General features: G+C 46.3%; 1 protein-coding gene across 2 annotated transcripts; it reads left to right on the forward strand.

The window, feature by feature from the left end:
* The first annotated feature begins 127 nt into the window (after positions 1–127).
* On the forward strand, positions 128–16116 carry SGTA (small glutamine rich tetratricopeptide repeat co-chaperone alpha). 2 transcript variants are annotated; one of them, XM_074939424.1, is made up of 13 exons: positions 221–276; positions 2713–2855; positions 3769–3918; positions 8508–8611; positions 8885–8969; positions 10396–10495; positions 11422–11526; positions 11736–11874; positions 12701–12763; positions 13172–13209; positions 14580–14669; positions 15062–15185; positions 15532–16116. In XM_074939424.1, the coding sequence occupies exons 3-12, from the start codon at positions 3819–3821 to the stop codon at positions 15174–15176; spliced, it is 939 nt and encodes a 312-aa protein (XP_074795525.1). In that variant the 5' UTR covers positions 221–276; positions 2713–2855; positions 3769–3818; the 3' UTR covers positions 15177–15185; positions 15532–16116. The 2 variants fall into 2 exon arrangements, with proteins under 2 accessions (XP_074795526.1, XP_074795525.1); XM_074939425.1 differs by lacking the exon at positions 2713–2855 and having other exon boundaries at positions 128–276.
* The last annotated feature ends 638 nt before the right edge of the window (positions 16117–16754 follow it).

Below are 16754 nucleotides of genomic sequence, written 5' to 3' on the forward strand. Positions count from 1 at the left end.
ACGGTCATCGCCTGGCTCGGGGCATTTCCGGTTACGCCCTTTCCGCTTCCGTGTGACGGTCCGGGGGCGGGGAGAGACGCGGTGCGCCTGCGCGCCAACCGGAGCTGGCCTGCCCCGCTCCTTGGCGCATGCGGCGCTGACGGGAGGCTCCGGGGAAGCCTGGGCGCCTGCGCAGCTGGAGAGGCGGGCGGGTGGCCCAGAGGGGATCTGGTCCTTGCGCGCTTGCGCAGTGTGCGCCTGGCTGGGGTGGGGGCGAGAGGAGCTCGGAGGCGCTTGGTGAGTAGCAAGGTGCACTTGGGGGTGGGCCCCCCCGTGCTGGGGCTGGCTCCAGCTCTGCCCTCCTACCCCCCCGGGAGCTGCCCCCCCCACTCTCCCGTCCCTGCTGGGGGGGCGGGGCTCCTGTGGGGAGCTGGCTGTGGGGGGGAGGGAGCCAGGAGGAGGGGGGGCTGCGGGGAGGGAGCCGGCTGGGGGAGTGTGGGGGGGAGGGAGCCAGGAGGAGGGGGAGGCTATGGGGGGGAGCTGGCGGAGGCCTGGGGGGGAGGGAGCCAGGAGGGGGGGCTGCGGGGAGGGAGCTGGCTGGGGGAGTTGGGCTGGGGGGGGGAATGGGGCTGGGGAGGGAGCCGGCTGGGGGGGGAGGCTGGGGGAGTGGGGGGGGAGGGAGCCGGCGGGGGGGGGAATGGGGCTGGGGAGGGAGCCGGCGGGGGGGGGAGGCTGGGGGAGTGGGGGGAGGGAGCTAGGAGGGGGTGCTGCGGGGAGGGAGCCGGCTGGGGGAGTGGGGCTGGGTGGGGAGGGGGACGCTGGCGGGAGATATCGGTTATTGAAACTGCCATGGGACGCCTGTTCCCCAGGCGAGCTGTTTCTGAAAGCAGCTGCTGGCCTGGGGCTTTCTTTGGGTCGGGTTTAAATAACGGCTGGCAGCTGAGTCTGTTTTCTTGAAAGCAAAAGCGAATGAGGAAGCTCTGATGCACATCTCCTGTCTTGCACCCATCACCCCAAAGGTGTGCCGCTTTAACTGTATCCCTGTAGCAAAATCCGTACAGCCACCTATTGCGGGTGTAGTTATGCCAGTATAAATATGCTTATACCATTGCAGCTTAATCGTATATGGGGAGGGGAACAAGCTGTACCAATAGAAGCATATTTATAGCAGTATAACTGTATTCCCACTATGTATACGTATAACTACAGTATTGGTCCAGAAATCACATCCCAAACCAACACAGTTATACCAGTACAAAAACTGTGAGCAAGCTTTAAGCCATGTCTGAACTCGGAGTGCTTTACTGGGTTACTATGCCAGCAAAGCGCTCCTCGCGTGACAGCTTATACTGGCAAACCACATTTTTTACTGATCTAGCTTATTCCACGTACCCTCAGACAAAACCAGCCAACGTGCAGTTATGCCAGTATAATTGTATCTGTCTTAGGGCTTCTTCCAGTACGCTGGTCAAGGATCACAACTCTGTCCAACATAGCTGTTCTGGCAGAAGTCTATAGTGTAGACATGGCCTTTGAAAAAAGTACATCTCTGCAGGAGTTCCTGGGAATTGGTGATAGCCTTATGTTCTTAAATTTGATTAAAAGCAAGGGTGGCTGTCTTGTATTGAAATAGCAGAGGTGACTCTGATGGTAGGATTTGAAACCTTCCTGAAGGCTAGAACGTTTGGTACGTCTTTGCAGTTGCAAACTAGTGCAGGCCTCTGTGGGTAAGTTCTCTGTAAGAGTAATAATGATACTTTGCATTTCTTAACATTTTCCATGCAAGGATCTCAAAGTAAGAGAGAGAAAAGCCTTTTTGAAGAAGTTGGGGAGGAGATTTTCATTAACCCCCCCTTCCCCGCCCCACACACACACATTCACTCACACAAGATTTAGGGAAGTTGCTAAATTTATGGATGATCGGTTCTGTAAAATGATCTGACGTGCCATCTGATTTATTAGACTGGCCCCAAGTTTCAGGAAGGAGGAGAAATTGTGGGTTAATAGTTACTCACCTGAACTGTCCATGGAGAATTGATAGGTAATGGTACTAAAGATTTTGACTGGGATATCTGTGTGTTTTTCTTTGGTTGTGGAAGAGAATCTAATCATTTTCAGTAGTTTCCAGCTGGCAGGCACAGAAATAGTTGTGAATCTTTCATGTGACTGTTGTTCGTGCGCTAAGCACCCAGTGTCCTTGTAAAGACACTTTCCATCTAAGACTTTAAATATGTTTTGATCAGTTGCTGTGTTACATGTCTGTTGTATGGATCAGGGTTTTCTGCCCCAGGACACACTATTCTAAGTTTAAGGAATGATAGAAACTTTTTCCTCCCAGTAAATGAGCCCTACTGGTGCCTGCATTTATACAGTTGTGAAATGATTTAACAAAGCCCATTTATTTCCATTCAGTGTGAGACTGATCAGAGTTTCTCTGTGCTGAGAAGCAGGTAGTATTTATGTGGGTGGGAGTATCTTGTTGATTGAATAACTTAATGAATTGTATGATGTTGGTTTCTAATTAAACTAGATGGGGGTTAAGGTTCGTTGGCTGAGGGTATGTGGGGAAACTTGTCCTGCTGCCACACATAGAATCATAGAAGATCGGGGTTGGAAGGGTCCTCAGGAGGTCATCTAGTCCAACCCCCTGCTCAAAGCAGGACCAATCCCCAATTTTTGCCCCAGATCCCTAAATGGCCCCCTCAAGGATTGAACTCTCAACCCTTGGTTTAGCAGGCCAATGCTCAAACCACTGAGCCATGTGTCTATCTTATGTGGATAGAGGACTTCAGTCCCCAGGACTCTCAAGCACTAAAATCACACATGGAACAGTAGAATGACTATTATCCAGCAAACAGTCTCATCTCCGTATGGTGGTAAGTGTCTTGTGGAACCTTTTTAATGCCCATCTGGGCAGAAGGGTTTTCCATTTAGTGTTTCATGGTCAAATTGGTCCTTGTGCTACACCACTGGTGTCAGTTGGCATTGATGGGTGTGATCCCAAGTCACGGTGTGAGCTTGACATAAGACCTTATCCCCATTTCCCTCCCACTTTTGAGGTCAGCAGTGATAGCTCATCCCACTCAGTTCTGATCTGTTCTTTTCAGATGACTAGTATTTTGTTCCGGTGTCTCATTGAAATTTAGACTCTGCAAAGTTTAATTGAATCTTTACCCGCTCCCCTGCTAACTGAGCCCAATCACTTGTTCAGAACGTCTTCTGACTCTGTACTAAGTTTCTTTAATTGTTAACCTGGTCAAGTTACATAGGAGCCAAAAATACCCGGAGCATGGTAGTAAGCTAGTGGACTGGCAGTGGGGTATCCCTGAATTCTTTTCCAGGCTCTGATATTAATGTTGGGCAAATCATGTTGCCTCTTGGGCTCAATGTCCCCTCTCTGAAATGGTGGTTTGTATATTCCCTGAGTAGGGGGCTGTGCTAGATTTTCAAGTGCTCAGTGGCTTCTGTCTTGACCGGTGTATCAAAGGTACTTAAGTGGCCCACATCACCGTAGTATCTGGGCGCCTCACAGTCATTCATGTTTAGCCTCACAGCACCCTTGTGAGGCAGGCAGTGCTATTATCCCCATTTCACAGGTGGGAAACTGAGGCAGAGATGAAGTGACTTGCCCAGGCTCACACAGGGAGTCTCTGGCAGAACTGGGAATTGTAGGCTAGCGCCCTAACCAGTGGGCCATCCTTCTCCTCTGCATGGATAGCTGTATTCTACTTGGTAGAACCTCGCTGTTTGCCCTGTTGCTCATTAAATTGAACCATTTTTTTTCTGTAGATTTTTTTATTAAGAGAAATCAGAGCAAAAAGTTCTGACGGTGAGACGAAATGGCTGACAAGAGGCGCCTGGCATACTCCATCATCCAGTTCCTACATGACCAGCTACAGAACGGGGGTCTCTCTCCTGATGCCCAGGAGAGCTTGGAAGGTAAGTGGGTGGGTGTCCTTCCCTGTTCATGCCTTCTAGAGCAGTGCTACTTGACCTCTGCTCCATGGCTCTTGGGGGACCCTAGCAGATCAGTCCTTACTATCTGCCTCCCATTCAGCTGTGCAATTCCTGTGGTGCTGTAGTCCCTAAGCCTTCGGAATTGATGAAGTGAAATCTTATCTTATGTAAACTCGTAGTGAGAAGGCACCCAAAATGTTAAGCAGCCAGACAAGAGAAGAACTTTCCTGCTAGCCTCTTCCAGAAGAAGCACAGGCTAACCCAGGAAAGGAATATATATGTATGGCAATTGAAATTTACACTCATCCGAAGTCTGAGACTTGCCACATTGGGTCTTAGATAAGGGCTTGCCTGTGGTGGGGCAATGCGTACTATGGAAGTGTGATTTCTAAAATGCACGAATGTGTTGGGCATTAATGGGTCCATGTAGAACCTGCAGGTATGCACTGAGTGTTTCCTAGTGTGCTCTAATGTATTTGGTGCTCACCAGCAAGGTATACACGGACCAATTAATGCACAACTCGTTCATGCGCTTTAGAAATCACACCCCATGGTGCACGTTATCCCACTGTGTAGACAAAGCCCTAAGTCTCAAAAAACTCTGCAAGCCTGAGAGATCAGGAAGCTTCTGAGAGTACAATGCAGTGCTAAAAATAAATGCCTTATACTAGTTGGAAGCTTTCCAACCCTGATGTTAAGAACCTTTCCAGTGGGGGACCCTGGGTATTACAGACTCTATGGGAGGGCTGTGCAGCGATGGGAGCATATGGCCCTTCACCCAAATGCAGCACACACACAGACTATTTGAAAGAGAGGGTGCAGCCAGAGCCAGGAGAGGGAGTGACCGTTGTAGGCAAAGTAGAAGTAGAGAAGGTTCCTTCAAGCATGGAAAAGTTATTTCAAGTGCTGGGTGCTGTGTACATAAAGATACAAGCTAGAGGGACTCTGCGAGGCCGAACTCTTCCAGCATGTCCTTAGGTCTGCCCTTAATGCACCATCCTTGACCCGGGACGGGGAACGTTGGTAGGTAACAACATGTGAAAGAGAGGGGGCAGGAGCCAGTGTTGGAAGAGTTGCCCATTTTGTTTTGTATCTCGGCTATTGCCAGTGTATAGCCAGAGAGGCTACAGCAAGCAGCTCAAAGAGCTAGGAAGGAGTAATTAACCCCTTGCATTTAACTTTAAAAAAAAAAAAAAAAAAGCAAACAATAATTCAGCACTTCAGATGCTGCGTATCCTTGCAGGAGTGTAGATCTGCTTTGCCATCTGTGGGCTACATTGATTCTTTTCCTCCCTAAAGTCATAAATCGTAGAATATCAGGGTTGGAAGGGACCTCAGGAGGCCATCTAGTCCAACCCCCTGCTCAAAGCAGGACCAACCCCAACTAAATCATCCCAGCCAGGGCTTTGTCAAGCCGGGCCTTAAAAATATCTAAGGAAGGAGATTCCACCGCCTCTCTAGGTAACGCATTCCAGTATTTCACCACCCTCCTAGTGAAAAAGTTTTTCCTAATATCCAACCTAAACCTCCCCCACTGCAACTTGAGACCATTGCTCCTTGTTCTGTCATCTGCTACCACTGAGAACAGTCTAGATCCATCCTCTTTGGAACCCCCTTTCAGGTAGTTGAAAGCAGCTATCAAATCCCCCCTCATTCTTCTCTTCCGCAGACTAAACAATCCCAGTTCTCTCAGCCTCTCCTCATAAGTCATGTGTTCCAGTCCCCTAATCATTTTTGTTGCCCTCCGCTGGACTCTTTCCAATTTTCCCACATCCTCCTTGTAGTGTGGGGCCCAAAACTGGATACAGTACTCCAGATGAGGCCTCACCAATGCCGAATAGAGGGGAACGATCACGTCCCTCGATCTGCTGGCAATGCCCCATCTTATACATCCCAAAATGCCATTGGCCTTCTTGGCAACAAGAGCACACTGTTGACTCATATCCAGCTTCTCGTCCACTGTAACCCCTAGGTCCTTTTCTGCAGAACTGCTGCCGAGCCATTCGGTCCCTAATCTGTAGTGGTGCATGGGATTCTTCCATCCTAAGTGCAGGACTCTGCACTTGTCCTTGTTGAACCTCATCAGATTTCTTTTGGCCCAATCCTCTAATTTGTCTAGAGCCCTCTGTATCCTATCCCTACCCTCCAGCATATCTACCTCTCCTCCCAGTTTAGTGTCATCTGCAAACTTGCTGAGGGTGCAATCCACGCCATCCTCCAGATCATTTATGAAGATATTGAACAAAACCGGCCCGAGGACCGGCCCTTGGTGCACTCCACTAGATATCAGCTGCCAACTAGACATGGAGCCATTGGTCACTACCCGTTGAGCCCGACAATCTAGCCAACTTTCTATCCACCTTATAGTCCATTCATTCAGCCCATACTTCTTTAACTTGCTGGCAAGAATACTGCGGGAGACTGTGTCAAAAGCTTTGCTAAAGTCAAGGAACAACATGTTCACCGCTTTCCCCTCATCCACAGAGCCAGTTATCTCGTCATAGAAGGCAATTAGATTAGTCAGGCATGACTTGCCCTTGGTGAATCCATGCTGACTGTTCCTGATCGCTTTCCTCTCCTCTAAGTGCTTCAGAATGGATTGCTTGAGGACCTGCTCCATGATTTTTCCAGGGACTGAGGTGAGGCTGACTGGCCTGTAGTTCCCTGGATCCTCCTCATTCCCTTTTTTAAAGATGGGCACTACATTAGCCTTTTTCCAGTCGTCCGGGACTTCCCCCGATTGCCATGATTTTTCAAAGATAATGGCCAATGGCTCTGCAATCACATCCACCAACTCCTTTAGCACTCTCGGATGCAGCACATCCGGCCCAACGGACTTGTGCTCGTCCAGCTTTTCTAAATAGTCCCGAACCACTTCTTTGTTCACAGAGGGCTGGTCACCTCCTCCCCATGCTGTGCTGCCCAGTGCAGTAGTCTGGGAGCTGACCTAGTTCGTGAAGACAGAGGCAAAAAAAGCATTGAGTACATTAGCTTTTTCCACATCCTCTGTCACTAGGTTGCCTCCCTCATTCAGTAAGGGGCCCACACTTTCCTTGACTTTCTTCTTGTTGCTAACATACCTGAAGAAACTCTTCTTGTTACTCTTAACATCTCTTGCTAGCTGCAACTCCAGGTGTGATTTGGCCTTCCTGATTTCACTCTTACATGCCCGAGCAATATTTTTATACTCTTCCCTGGTCATTTGTCCAATCTTCCACTTCTTGTAAGTTTCTTTTTTGTGTTTAAGATCAGCAAGGATTTCACTGTTAAGCCAAGCTGGTCGCCTGCCATATTTACTATTCTTTCTACACATCGGGATGGTTTGTTCCTGTATCCTCAATAAGGAGTCTTTAAAATACAGCCAGCTCTCCTGGACTCCTTTCCCTCTCATGTTATTCTCCCAGGTGATCCTGCCCATCAGTTCCCTGAGGGAGTCAAAGTCTGCTTTTCTGAAATCCAGGGTCCATATTCTGCTGCTCTGTCATCTGAGACTATGGGGAGGTTGCCCTTGTGACTCACTCTAGAAGCTCTGTCCTTGGAGCCAAGGTTTGCACAGCTCTGTTAAGTGTGTTGGGAAAACACTGGCATGTTAGCATGTGCCAGTTTCAGCAAGATAATGTTCATTCAAGCACCTGCCTGCCGCTGTAGCCAAAGGACTGCTGCAGTCTTCTGATCCTTTAGAAAGTGCGTTGTGCTCAACAGCTAATGGCTTGTGCATGAGGTTTCAGATGCTCTAATCAACATGGTGTTATCCTTGATGTAAGGAAAGATGGTCTTTTGTGGCTAAGGTACTGGACTGGGATCCAGGAGATTTGGGTTCAATTCTTAGCCCTGCAACAGACTCCTTAGGTGACCTTGGGCAAGTTACTAAATCTCTCTGTGCCTCAGTTTCTCCATTTATAAAACTAGGATAATTCTTTCAGAGATGTTGTAGGGATAAATTCATTTGTTTCTGGGGCTGTCAGATACTACAAGGATGGGGCCATATAAGTACCTAGCTAAAATGTTTTGCTTACACAACCACAACTCCTTTAGGGTTACTTTTGTGTTCACATACCTTGTAAACTTTGCAATTCTCTTTATTTCTAAATGGGGGGGTTTCTCTTGTGGTTCCACATTTCTCTTCCTATTGGCAACCTGTCTTAAAATAACTTTGCCCTTTTAAATGATTTCTTTGTCATACTTTTGCTTCCATAACTCCTTTCATTGAAGGGCCCCTCCCAAACACTTTAGCAAACATTAACTCTTGCAATATCCTTGAAAGGTACATAATGTCCCTATTTTACAGATGGGGAAACAGGCAGAGAGGTGAAATGATTTGCCTTAGGTCTCTCTCACGCCTAGTAGCAGATCTGGGAATAAATCCCCGTAGTCCTAGGCGCTCTCAGCTGTTCCAGACTACCACTCCATAGCTGGATTTGAGATTATGCCCCAAATATGTAATCTGCTTCATATAAACTTATATTTCTGGTATCTTCATAAATTCAGACTTCACTGGAGGGAGGGAATGACACAAACAGGTGTTTAGAGGATGTGGGGAATGTTAAATACCCACCTTCCTTCCCACCCAGTTGCAATCCAATGCCTGGAGACTGCTTTTGGAGTATCCATGGACGATCAAGATCTGGTTGTGTCTCAAACTCTCCCTGAAATTTTTGAAGCTGCTACAGAAAAGGTTTGTGTCCTGCAGACTTCTCTGATCTACTAATGAAAATTGTTGTCTAAGCGCAAGGTATTTATTAATAATATTATAGACCTGAGATTTCAACTGAGACAGTGGAAAGCTATCCAGTGTGCTTAATTTCACAGCTGTGTCCCCCTGTTGGGGGAGTCAAAAGCTGGAAGCATTTAACTCCTAAAGATGCAGTGTCAGGGAAATTGGAGCATTGGTTTATAGTAATTGCCGATGATAAAGCATAGCTTTCTCATTCTGCTTTGATATTATAAGGAGCCTCATTACGTCAGAACAAATTCTGAGCCAGTCACCCCCTCGGAAGAAGACATAGCTGAAGCTGAAAGACTTAAGACTGAAGGTAACCACATATGGGGCTAGTGCATTGACAGGGGAAGGATAACATGATATATACAGAATAGGCAACTAACAACGAAGGAGGCAGGCAGGCTTAACTCAAAGTATCTGAAGGTCTATGCCGCAAGAAGGAAGAGGAATTGTGCGAGGTGATGTAATTAGGAGCAGTGGGGTGGAGTTAAGAATGGGTTCATCTCTCTATAACCACGGAGAGTCAGAGAATGCGCCCCCCATGTGGGCGATTCACCGGTTTTTATGCTCTGATGACAGAGGATGCCTTTGTCCTGCCAGTCCCCCATAGTGCTGCTGAAGCAGAAGGGTGCTGGAATGTTGTTCAGATGGTATGTATAGGAACTGCTTCCATCCCCTAACGGCAGCGCCTTCTGCATGGGCATGTGGCTGCTCTTCAGCAGAACATAGCAGCTCCCAAGCAGGAGGGGCAGAATCCTACATTCAGCTAAAACTGCAGAAGTGTATTTAGGTGGCAGAATGTAGTGGCTCCAGTTGGAATCTAGCTAGGAGACCCGGTTAGCGTTCACTCTGATCATTGCATCCTGGAAAAGAACGTGTTGAGTGGAACATGGCACAGATGCGCACTGTTTTCTTCTCGACTGTAACCCCTTTTCCCTGCAATGTTAAGACCGCATGCTGATCCTGGAAGAAAGTGAAACTCTCCCCATTCTGCAGCACCCCTAGTGGCCAGTGAGAGCAGTGCTGCCTGGCTCAATGAATCTGTGGATGGAGATTGAAAGCTGTTACGGTGATTGTGGGCTTGAAAGAAGCTGAAGAGAAATTAATGAGGGAGCCGGCAGGATCCCTTCTGAAATGGCCGTGGTTAGCTTGGAATCCCCATAATGCCAAAAGGCCCACAGTTTCCTTGCTGGAGACTTTCCCCTGCACTGTTTGCTGAGCAGATCTCCCAGTTGCTCATATTCTAAGGCAGCAGTTCTCAGCCAGGTGGCTGTGGGGCCGCGAGCAGGTGTCAGAGGGTCTGCCAAGCAGGGCCAGCATCAGACTCACTGGGGCCCAGGGCAGAAAGCTGAAACCCTGCTGCCCCAAGCCCTGCCACCTGGAGCTGAAGCCTGAGCAACTTAGCTTCACTGGGCCCCCTGGCATGGGGCCCAAGGCAGTTGCCCTGCTTGTTACCCACTAATGCTGGCTCTGACTTCTGTATGCAGAAAACCGTTGGTGTAGCACGCAGAGGTGAGCTGTGGAGTTTTTTATAGAATGTTTGGGGAGGCCTCAGAAAGGAAAAGGTGGAGAACCCCTGTTCTAAGTGATGTGCAAAAGAGTGGAGTTTTCAACATATCTACATGCTCCTTTTTGCATTATTTTTTAAGCAGAGGCCAAGAAAAATTGAGACCCCAGCCCATTGCTCTAATTGCATCATCTGTTTGACTTGTTACAGAGACCGTTGTTTTTCCATTTAGGTAATGAGCAAATGAAGGCAGAAAACTTTGAAGGTGCTGTGTCTTTCTACGCAAAAGCAATTGAATTAAATCCATCAAATGCAGTATATTTTTGCAACAGGTACTGACATTTAACTCTTTCTCTGTGGGTTTTTATATTCACGTTCTTATATTCTGAGCCTTGCTCATTTTTCATTGTTTATGGAACAATGGTGAGACTCCTGATTTGAACCTTATCAGACTGTTCGTAATTTATTGTTTGTCCTTTGTCTTTTGTAAACTTGTGCTGGCGTGTTTTCCTTTGACTTGTGCCTGCCTTGTGGCACTGGCATTTCTAAGTAGGGCTGTTTTCCATATCCCTGTCCTATTAAGCACTTGGTGAGATAAATGGATACCAAGTAACACTGTCTGACTCTGCTCCAATATCCCTTTCTAACTGAGGCAGACAGCACATATTTGGAAAGGTTGTGTTGATAATGATTGAAGGACTGGTTTTCAAGGAATTCAACATGCAGTATCATGTGATCATTGAGGGCTTCAGCTTATGAGGTGCTGAGCACCTTCAATAGAAGTTGAGGCATGAACAAGCATATTCCAGTATTTATATATATATATTTTTGCCTCCACCTGTGTATGTGGGGGGGGGGGAGCATAAACGTTGACCTGAGAAATCAAGGCATAGAGCTGTGATATCTTGTACTAAGAGATCAATTTCCATCCTGAAAAATACCAGTTTGAACAGATCTACAAACTAGTAGACACATCTCCTTCACTCATCAGACAACTCTGAGACAGCGCAAGGATGGAGCCATGCTCCATGGTATGTTTGGGACAGAAAATGAAGGAGGAGAGTAGTGCATTCCCCTGAAACTACAGTGGGAGCTGAGGATAGCAGTCGGTTGTTACCCAAGTTAGAATCTGAGCTGAAGTGAGGTTTTAATTTTAAACCTTCCCTTGGGCACTGAAGAGGGAGCATGAAGGGTGACTTTGATTGGCATATTCAGACCCAATAAACTTCCTATGGTTTGCTTTCTCCATTCTCTCTAGGGCTGCTGCTTACAGTAAACTAGGAAACTATGCTGGAGCAGTTAGAGACTGTGAAAGAGCTATAGGAATTGATCCGAACTACAGCAAAGCTTATGGCAGAATGGGGTAGGTACTGGCAATGGCTTTTTTATTACGGTGTTGTCTTAAAAATGAACGGCAAGTCCTGTGGCAATGATACTGGTAGTGGTTCTCTACTCCAGAATGCTAACTAGACAATATCCAGTGCTTAACGGTCTGTGGATCGTTGAAAAAAATCCACAAATTGGTATGTAACCTTCTATAATGGTTCTTCATTTTATTTCCTCTGTCAATAGCTTAGCCCTCTCTAGTTTAAACAAACACGCAGAAGCTGTCGTTTACTATAAAAAAGCCCTGGAGTTGGATCCAGACAACGAAACGTACAAATCAAACCTTAAAATAGCCGAACAGAAAATGAAAGAAACCCCTAGTCCAGTAAGTTCTTTCCCATCCTGTTTGAGGGCCAAGCCAAGAATTATGCTTGGGTGCGGGGTTGGGGGGAGAAAAAGAAATGTCTTCATTGTGCTACTTTAAAGTGTTACTGACCAGCTCTAACTGCTACATTAATGTCTCCCAGTATGTGACAGGGATGTTTTTAACTTGGGTTACGTCTGGAATATAGGTGTAACATATAAGGTGGTGATGGTGGAGAGGAGTAGGGGAAAAGGCAGTTTTATAACACAGTTAAAACCCAGTTAGAATAATTTCCCTGCAGTGCTGTGAACCCAAACACAGCAGCTTATCCGGAAAATGCCTAGAAAGAATGAAACTAAAAAGCGGAGTTTCACAGCCCTAAACAATGTTTACTCTCTTATTGCCCTTTAACTCTGAAACTCTTTGTGTTCATTAGTTCCTACCAATAAGAAGGAAGAAGTTCTTTGAAGTATGTTTTCTTGATGGCCTTTTAAAAAGGGACAAACTTAAGAGGGAAAAATATCCTTGATCACCCTCAGTTTTCAGGCCAGAGTATTTAGGGCTTGACTGATTCTCATTTCCACTAAGGGCCCTTTGGGCTTTAGTGTAAATGAGAATTTGGCCCTTATGGCCAGGGTATAAATGAAGAACCTTAAGCAACAGTCACTCTTAACTTTGTTTAGGTTTAAATCACAAATCTGTGTACAGAATGATTCACAGCTGTAGTGAGGTTCTGGTTAAAGACGTACACCTTTAGGTTAATTGCAGCATTCTGTGAGCTGCTTTGGAGGCAGGTAGATGTCATTATTGTGCCTGACTAAATTTTTATTTGATTTCCTCCTTGCAGACTGGAGGCACAGGAGGATTTGATTTAGCTGGATTGCTGAATAACCCGGGCTTCATGAGCATGGTAAATTTGCACACGTTGGATCTCAGCCAGCTTGCATCTTGTCTGTGTATTTGGATGTAAGGAACTAAATGTATTGATACGTGACCTTGGGAGTTCAGACATTTCATTAGCAGATACGTTTTCATTTCATTCATCAAAGGATTGCTTTGAGGAGACTGAATTAAAGCTAAAGAGCCAGTTACTTACTCACAGGCTTTTCAGTGTGAGATGTGAGGACATGATTAGAGGCTCCCTACTCTGCATTATCAGCCCTGTCTTGTGTGTTGTACTGTGTTCCTCTTGTCGCTACTCTTCCTGTTAATATAGCTTAGTGTTTCTGCCTTCACTTTGTGTAGTTGAATGGCACGACATCTGTATATCCATGCAGGCACTTCTTAAATAAGATGTAATCTTTTTCTTTTGAAATAGGCATCTAACCTCATGAACAATCCACAAGTACAACAGCTGTAAGTTCGATACCGTCTCATATTTCTTCTTTGAATCATTCGTTTGACGTTGTGCGTTGGTTGGCTGTTGGGGTACGGCTGAAGTTAGGTTCTGGTGGGTTCTGGGCTCATAAACACTTATGAAGGCATTTAAAGCAACACGTTATTTTGTTCTGTGTCCCTGTTGTGATCATTATGGCTTGACATGCTAAGGACCTGTGTAGTAAAGATGTGCAGAAAGGGGAGGGAAGGTGGCTTGGAGTTGCCACACTGAGCTGGGGCTCGGGAAGTCCGGGTTTGATTCATGGCTCTGCCATAAACTTCCTGCGTCACTTCCTTCACGTCTGTCTCATTCCTCGTCTATAAAATGGGGATACTTCCCTGTGTCACGGGAGGGCTGTGAGCACAAATTCCTGAATGTTTGTGAGGTGCTCACATACTGTCAGGCCATAAAATACATAGATAAGCCGGGTGACTCTTCTATTTATCCCACAATTGCAGTTAGAAATGGGGCACTCTAATGACACCCTGGGGATGCTCTAATTATTCTGACTTCCTGATCCCATTGGCTTGGTTCACAAGCCAAAGATCTGGTGTCACCATCTCCAGTTGGTTCTTTCTGCCTCTTCCGTTGTCATTTTGAATAGAGGCTCTGCAGTTGGAACTGAACTGCCAATTTTGTTGACGACGCAAAAGGCAGGATAGGCTCCAGCTTGCACACCCATAGACCCTCTGTTTTAAATGAGTTGAAACACCTTCGGCCTTCCAGTGTCCCCAGATCTGACTTGAAGACACAGAGTGAACAGATCTCTTAATACAGTAGAACCTCCTGTATAAACCATGCATGCAGTAGGCAGAATCTTCACATCTTTCAAGACAGCAATAGCAGATACTGTAGCAAGGCCCATTATCACTAAAATCTTTACAATATCTATACGACAGCCCACTTGCTATTGTGCTGTTGATAACATAAATTAAAATGAAACTGCAGCTGATGAAATTAATAAACAAAGGGTGAATTAGAGAGGTTCTACTATATGTAGCTTTTCGACTGTCGCTAGACCTTAACGATCAGAAGGCAAGCGGCAGGGGTTTCAGTAAGATTCTCCTGAATGTCTGACCAAGCATTCAGCAGTAGGACTGAGGGAGGGAGGGATAGGATTACGTTTAATCCCATGAGAAACTCTGGCTCTTCACGCTAATTGTAGGAGCGCCTTAATTTAAATTTTAGTTCTAGCAAGCCAAATCTTTTCCTCCTTAATCATGAAACTGACATGCTTTGTGCTGACTTTAATATAAAAAAAAAAAAAGGTAACTTTTCCCTGCCGAAAAACTTGTAGGAAGTGAAATCTCCATCTCTTTTGTTCTGAGCAATAAATATTTCTTTGCAGAATGTCTGGGATGATTTCAGGTGGCCAGAACCCTATGGGAGCAGCAGGAGCCAGCCCTTCCCCTAATGACCTTGCCAGCCTTATCCAAGCGTACGTAGAATGACTTTCCTCCCCTCAGTCGTCCTTGATCAAAAGTCAAAGTTTCATTTATAACCAAGCACCTTCCACAAAATTCTCGTCTCGCCCCCTGCCTTTCGGTAACATACCCCAACTTCTTTTCTTAAACAGAACAGGGGTGGCTCTTGTGCCCTGGAGAGCTCCGTATGCCCGATCACAGTGCTAGACTTCTGTGTTCCAAACTGCCCTGACGTTCGGGAGATCAGTTAGTGGGTGTGAAAAATCGGGGCGGGGGGTAATAGGCACCTATATCAGAGAGAGCCCCAAATACTGGGACTGTCCCTATGTAATCGGGACATCTGGTCGCCCTGCCTGACATGCGCGATGCGGAAAAGGGGTTAGCTGTGTCGCTTTCCCTCCTTTAGCGGCCAGCAGTTTGCTCAGCAGATGCAGCAGCAGAATCCAGAGCTAATAGAGCAGTTACGAAGTCAGATTAGGAGTCGAACCCCGAGTGCTAGCCACGAGGATCAGCAGGAATGAGAATACCAGGTGAGTCCATACGCTCTACATCATGCAAGCCAGATCTGCGGAGCAAGGACTTCCATGCCGGGTTTCTCAAGATCCGTCTTGTGTCCTTGGACAACTTACTTCACCCGTTCTCTGTGCCTGTTTCCCTACTTGTAAAATGTGTGCGATAGCACCATGCCTCAGAGAGGCACGGAGGGTTAGTGGTTGTAAAGTGCTTTGAAGAATGCTATGGAAGTACGAGATGCGATTTACATGTCCCTTGCTGGCCATCAAACAAATAAGTCTCATCCTATGTGCAAAGGAGTTATGAGAGGGGCAGTTTAAAAAATAAAAATCACAAATATGTCTTGTCTTCCTGTCTTTGCAGCGCTACCCATGGGAATTCTTCACCATAAAAAACTGGAAACCATGTGTGTGTTGCCATTTCTCCAGTTGGAAAAGAGAGAAAAAAGAAAACAAACCAGAAAAAAAACGAACTTCATACGCCCTGCATGTTAAAGACAGATTCTCATTTTCTTCCCCTAGTCCCTGCACCCAAATTCCTCTTTTCCCTCTGGAAGATCCAGCAAGCAGTAAACATGAACCAGCATCAATTGTCTTTCTAGAACTCAGAAAATCAACCACATTGTTACCTGCTACGTTGGGGATTTTAATCTGTTTTCGAGGACACAGCACTCTTCACTGTAAGAAGCCTCCACCCTCCTGACCAGCTGCTTAAAAGGAGCGAACAGCTCCATTCCCCTTCTTATGTCTTTTCATCATGTTTAAGAGACGCCAATGTTTAAACGCAATTAACCTATCGCAGGTCACTGAATCTCCTTGTGCCCAACAGCTGGGTGTCAAAATCGCTTATGGTTACTGCATTTCTCATTTAGGGGCATAGCAATATTGCTGATGCAGTTTCTACACAGGAGATTAAGATGGTGGACATCTCTAAAGGCATTTGTGAATGTAAGTGTATTTGGGGGGGGGGGGGGTTGCCTGGAGTAAGACCATTTTCTGTGACTCCTTCAAATTGAGCATTTTTGATACACTTTTTTCAGATCTTTTTTGCCAATAATGACACAATTTATCTAGTGTTTTAAAACAAAATCATGGTTCTGTCTTTGTCAGCTGTCCTCTCTGCGGTAGTTGGGGAGGGAGAAGATTTGACTCCTTTTATTTCAAGTTTTTAGAAGTTCTAGTTTTTATTGTCTCTTGCGTGTGAGTGGTCGCGGAGATCAAGGCTTCTGTGATAGAGATGGGAGTTGCAGATACCCATTTCAGAGGGGCTCGAGTTGCCGAATACATGGGAATGTGAGCTGGTGGAATATCCATAATATACTGACTGGTCACTAACTGAGCTGTGGGACTGGCAAAGAGTTCTTATGCCGCAGTGTATTACAGGCAAGATGGGGAGGGACCCATGTAATTTACCAGAATAAATGTCCTGTATCCACCAGGACCTTTAGTATTACCCAAATGATTCTGTAGTTCAGGTGCCCAGTAATGGACTGACTTCAAAATGTGTAAGTGAATCCACTAGAGATTTCACTAGTCAAGCTCAGAGGGACTTTATAAACCTGCGGTTCAAACTAGAGTAACTCAGAG

The sequence above is a fragment of the Natator depressus genome, chromosome 25 (assembly GCF_965152275.1).
Source record: "Natator depressus isolate rNatDep1 chromosome 25, rNatDep2.hap1, whole genome shotgun sequence".
NCBI classification, from domain to species: Eukaryota; Metazoa; Chordata; order Testudines; family Cheloniidae; genus Natator; species Natator depressus.

Coding starts and splice junctions, on each gene's coding strand:
- SGTA (XM_074939425.1), top strand. CDS start 3,819: ATGGCTGACAAGAGGCGCCTGGCATACTCCATCATCCAGTTCCTACAT. Junction 11,527..11,735: donor AAAGCTTATGGCAGAATGGG/GTAGGTACTGGC, acceptor CTCTGTCAATAG/CTTAGCCCTCTCTAGTTTAA. Junction 11,875..12,700: donor TGAAAGAAACCCCTAGTCCA/GTAAGTTCTTTC, acceptor TCCTCCTTGCAG/ACTGGAGGCACAGGAGGATT.